We start from the raw sequence: 4,905 nt of genomic DNA, 5'->3' as shown, positions 1-4,905 counted from the left end.
CTGAGGGCCTCCTCGGTCAAGAAGTGTTCCTGCCTAAGAGGAGAAATATCTTTACTTACCTTCAGGGAATAATCATGTAGATGTGCTCTAGGCCTGGGGCCTTTCTTAATGGTGGTGCCCCAGAAACTGAGTCAGTGATTGGTATGGCTTATAGGAAGCTCTCAAAGGCTCCATGGTATGATGACGGCCCACTGCACTAGCCCTAGCAAGTGACAACTTTCTCTACCTGCAAGCTCTCTCTCCTGTTCTGGGGAGAGGGACATCAAGGGGACTTGGTGGACACACAGGAGCTCAGAGGGAGAATCAGAGATACTGACCTTGTATACAAAATGGCTTTATTAAAAAATTCAGTTATTAGGAAAACAAAGCCTTCTCAAAGGTTCTATAAAAAAGTACAAATTTTAAATAAATGCATCAGAAAAGTGGCAGCCACATACATCAGCCACAGTCACAACCCTGGGGGATGGGAGAAAGTGCCCAGAGTCCCAAGAAGAGGCTGGGCACAGGGGTCTTTGGATGCTGTAGGGCCAGGTACTGGAGCTATCAGGCAGGGGCCCTTTCAGTTTTCCTTTCCTTGGAAAAAATGGAAAGAACCTGGCAAGCATAGGAAATTGTAAGTCTGAAGCAGAACGATACAGAAGTCATTTATAAGGCACAACTGACTCCAGCCCTAAGGCACATGAAGTGGATGAACAGGAGATCAGAGCCACATGGCCCCCAGCTCTGGTCATGCTCCTGGTTGGCACCACCTCTGGGCTTGGCTACAGGTTAAATTAAGGTTGATCAAGTGGACAGTAAAATCCCTGCAGGCAGGGCCATGGAGCCGGTCTTGAGAAGAGATGTAGTACCTCACTAGAAAAACTGGTATCTTGCCCTGCCAGGGCAAGAAGGATCACACTGGCTCCCAAGAAACGCCCCTATGGAGAGCACCAGGCCACCTGTCCAACATTGTCGTCTGAGCCACTGTGGGCACCCGCCCTGGACAAGGAACTTCCAAGGGCAGTCCTTTCCAGCTAGGCATTTAGACAAAGAGAAACGCTGGAGCCCAGGTTTCACTGTACGGCAACACAGAAGCTGGCATTGTCAAAACCAGTCCCCAACAACTGCTGGCCCACACCCATGGTCACTGGTGACAGGCCTCTCTGGTGACATTAGGCAATGGGTAGGCGAAGAGGGAGAAGTCCAGGATATACTTGGGCAGGACGTCCTGCAGCAGGGCCCGTGGGGCACTGCACAGGTGGTAGTGCAGGCTTTCAGGGCTGGCTGGCCTGTACCAGGCCTGGCGAGCTGGGAATCGGACATGGGGCGGTGCCCGCACCCACTCCAGCACCTGGTTGGCATCTGCCTCCAGCCGCTCATAGGAGCCCACAAAGTCATAGCGCACCGCACAAGGCTGGCACAGGTGGTACACGGGCATCCAATGCTCGTTCATGCGCTCGGGGTCCTCATCCGCCAGGTATCTCAGGAACTCGGGGAAGGTGACATCGTCCCCCGCAGGGCTGGGCCCCGCTCCAGCCCTGTACCGCTTCACGATCTCAACGCCGTAGCGCTGTTGGTACTCTCGGATCTCGCCAAACTTGTTGCGGTAAGCAGAGAGAAGGCGCTCCAAGGGGTCCCGCACAAACAGGAACTTGAAGTAGTGCTGGAGGCGGTAGCGAATCTCGTCAGGCCGCAGGTCGGCCAGGAACACCAGGTCGCTGCGGTGGTCCATCTTGAGGCGGACGTCCACGTTGTCCAGGACGCCCGCCAGCACCTTCAGAACCCGCTTCCAGTTGGAGCAGGCCACCTTGGGCACGTAGCAGTAGAGGAAGCGGTAGTGGTCACTCACGAGGATGTGGCGCAGCAGGGTGCGCCGCTGCCCCAACGGCAAGTCCCAGGGGTCCCGGGGCATGCCCGGTTGTCCGCACACTGCCCGCAAGGTCCGGTTCCGGACGTCCTGCCTCACCTGCAGGTCCGAGTCCCCCGCATCCAGGGACAGCCTCCCAGGCCTGGGGATCGTCCCGCGCCAGACCGCGTCCTCGCGGTTGGGAGGGTGCAGGGGAAGGGGCTTCATCTCGGCCAGGATACCCCGCTCGATCATGAGCAGCAGCCCGCTGGAAGCCACGATCACCGCGAACATCAGCATGGACGGCAGCAGCAGGGGCGGCCCGCCCAGCCCAGCCCGGGCCCTGCCCAGGGGCGCCCGCCTCAGCGCCCGGCCCAGGGGCTCGGCGCCATTTGGGGCCGCCAGCGGGGTCAGCGGGCGGGGGAACATCGTGCTCCCGGGGCGGGGGCCTGCGTGGGCCAGGCTGATCCGAGGGCTGTCTGGGAGGCGGGCTCGGGCTGGGGGCGGGCCCGGGGGCTTGGACCCGCGGAGCCCGGAAGGGATCGGGGAGAGCTACGCGGGCTGGAGGCCCCCGGCGCGCGCGGGGTGGCCCACTCCCGGGATGCGGCGCCGAAGCGGTCGGCGGGCGGCGGGCAGCGCGGGCGCGGCGAGGGACCTGGGCCGGATGTCCCGCCCGGCCGTTCTCCTCCCCCGGCCCCGCGGTGACACAGGCGCGGGGGCGGGCCCAGGCCAGGGGCGGGGAGAGGGGCGGGCCCCCCTGCAGTGAGCGGGCTGGGAGGGCGTGTGCGGACCCCTACCCTGGAAAGGACTGCCTGAGCCAGGGTCGCTCTGGTCCTCTGGCCTTCGGGCACAAGAGCTGCCGAGGCCCCAAAGGCAGAGAACACCGAGGCCGCGGTTCCCTCTCCCGCGCAGCGTGTGCCCAGGAAGCTGGATGGACAGAACCTGAACACAATGCTTGGCCGCCGCACCCTATGACCTGGCAGAGCCCTTACTCCAACAGGTCTGGAGGCAAGGGGCCGCTGCACTCTTCTCCCAAATTTCTGGAGGTCCCAGTGTGCTCCCCTATCTGCTGTGTCGGGCTACTCCAACTAAACTGTCAGGCAGTGACTCTTGGGATTTAAAACAGCACCTGGTTAGTGTTAATCCATTTATCCAAGGGATGTCTTGAAATGGAATCTCCTCTCCTGTCTTCCCTCCTCCAGGCCTGAAGAGCGGGGACACTCTCTTGTGAGGGGCCAGTGACAAGTTGGTACCTCATGACTCCTGGTGTGATCAGCACACATTTGAAGGGTTAGGAGCTGGGGCCACTGAGTAGCAACTTCCTTGCCTGGAGCCAAACTGTGTTCAACCCCACCAGGCTAGCCATGTAGACTAGAGGCAGAGACAGGGAAAGACTTGGATGTCAGTGGACAGTTTGTATTGATCTGAACTGTATCCACACTTCACTCTTACAAGCAGGCAGCCAGCGAGGCTCTGAAACAGAGCGGTGTCCACAGTTGTTGAGACGGGTGTCGTCAGTGTTTTGTATTCATTCTTTCTAGTTGTCACAGCCACGCTGCGCATTCCCATTGAGTAGCTCAAGAAACAAGAGAGGCTCAGGGAAGCTGAGACTCTACATGGATTGGTCTGATTCTAAAACCTAAATTCCCAATCACAATCCTGAGATTAATGGAGCACAAATGTGGAGGGAGAAAGCAGCTGACCCCAGAACACACAGTACTGAGGGGGCAATGGCAAAGAAGATGCCAGAGGCTCTGAGTTTAGTGAGTGATGAAAACAATTCAGAGGAGGAGTCCTCAGGAATGGGAAGCCTGGAGGCCTTCAGCTCCTCAGAGCAGACTCACTACTCCCAGTCTGAATGCTAGAGTGCGTCTCAGGCTGCACCATTCACTGATTTAGAAGTTTGCATCACTAAACTGCTCCTTCCAAGAGCACCGAAGGTAGATTTATGGTAGTGGGATTATTTCTACTGAAGTCTTTTTAAAAAAAGAAGAAAACAGTAAGTACATCTTTTATGGGCTTTCCAGGTGGCTCAGTGGTAAAGAATCTGCCTGCCAATGCAGGAGACGCAGGTTCGATCCCTGGGTTGGGAAGATCCACTGGAGAAGGAAATGGCAACCCACTCCGGTAGTCTTGTCTAGGAAATCCCATGGACAGAGGAGCCTGGCGGGCTGGTCTATGCAGTCGCAAAAGTCAGACACGACTAAAGTGACTGAACATCTTTTATACCAGGAGAGGAGAAAACTACTTTGAGAAAGTTTTTGCTAAATGGGTCACATGCGTTCATTTCTCTGAGCAGTTTTCTGTTAGCAGTCACAGTGAGGCAGTCTGAATACAGGAACAGCCACTTACTCTAAAGGAGTCTCTAGACAAAATACTTGTCTCCACACCAGTTTCCTGTCTGTAAAATGACAGGATACCACCCATCTCACGGGACTCTCGTGGGCAGCACACTGATGTCAGTGCTACAGTACGTCCATGATGGTGTTTGTGTCACCAGTAACCCCTATGGAAATGCACTTACCCAGACGTGCTTCCAAAATGCAGGGGACAGCTGAGCAGCATTAACTGCCTCCAAGGAACACCCCCAGCTTTAGACGACGTCCCACCTTGGACACAGTCAACACTGAGGCTTTGGGGCGAGGGCTGGATTGACTGAACCAATGGTCCAGGTTTGAGTCCCTGCCTCATGATGTGGCCTTCAATTCCTCGTGAGTGACAGGTACAAGATGCCAAGGCCCTCAGTTTCTGCCGACCAGTTCTCCAGGGGCATGACCGAAAGTGATGAAATAGTATCTTCACCATGCAACCAATTGGAGGCGAGTTCCCAGGTCACCAGCTAGGTGAGAACTGGTGACCCGAGGACTTCCCTCAGCCCAGGCAGGTGGCTTCAGCTACCACGATGCGAAGAAATCAACTCCAAGTTGCCATTCCCTCTGTGTCCTCTCCTGCTGCTGCTCTCCACCCGCCCTCCCCTTTCCTGTGCTCTTGGCTTACTGGCCTCAGTGAGTCCTTGCACTGCAATAGTTAAGGAGCCCCTCCAAAATAAAGAGGTGTGAGCCCACATACAAAAAGATGAC

The 4,905-nt window shown here is 56.7% G+C and overlaps 1 protein-coding gene across 1 annotated transcript; it reads right to left on the bottom strand.

Moving 5' to 3' along the window:
• Positions 1-422: 422 nt before the first annotated feature.
• Positions 423-2,254, bottom strand: CHST14 (carbohydrate sulfotransferase 14). The gene has a single exon (XM_052646981.1). It carries the CDS (start codon positions 2,252-2,254, stop codon positions 1,124-1,126), a length of 1,131 nt encoding a protein of 376 aa, XP_052502941.1. The 3' UTR covers positions 423-1,123.
• Positions 2,255-4,905: the final 2,651 nt, after the last annotated feature.

The sequence above is a fragment of the Budorcas taxicolor genome, chromosome 10 (genome assembly GCF_023091745.1).
Source record: "Budorcas taxicolor isolate Tak-1 chromosome 10, Takin1.1, whole genome shotgun sequence".
In the NCBI taxonomy this organism is placed as follows: domain Eukaryota; kingdom Metazoa; phylum Chordata; class Mammalia; order Artiodactyla; family Bovidae; genus Budorcas; species Budorcas taxicolor.
Note: the sequence above shows the minus strand (reverse complement) of the source record. Positions and strands in the feature narration are given on the sequence as shown.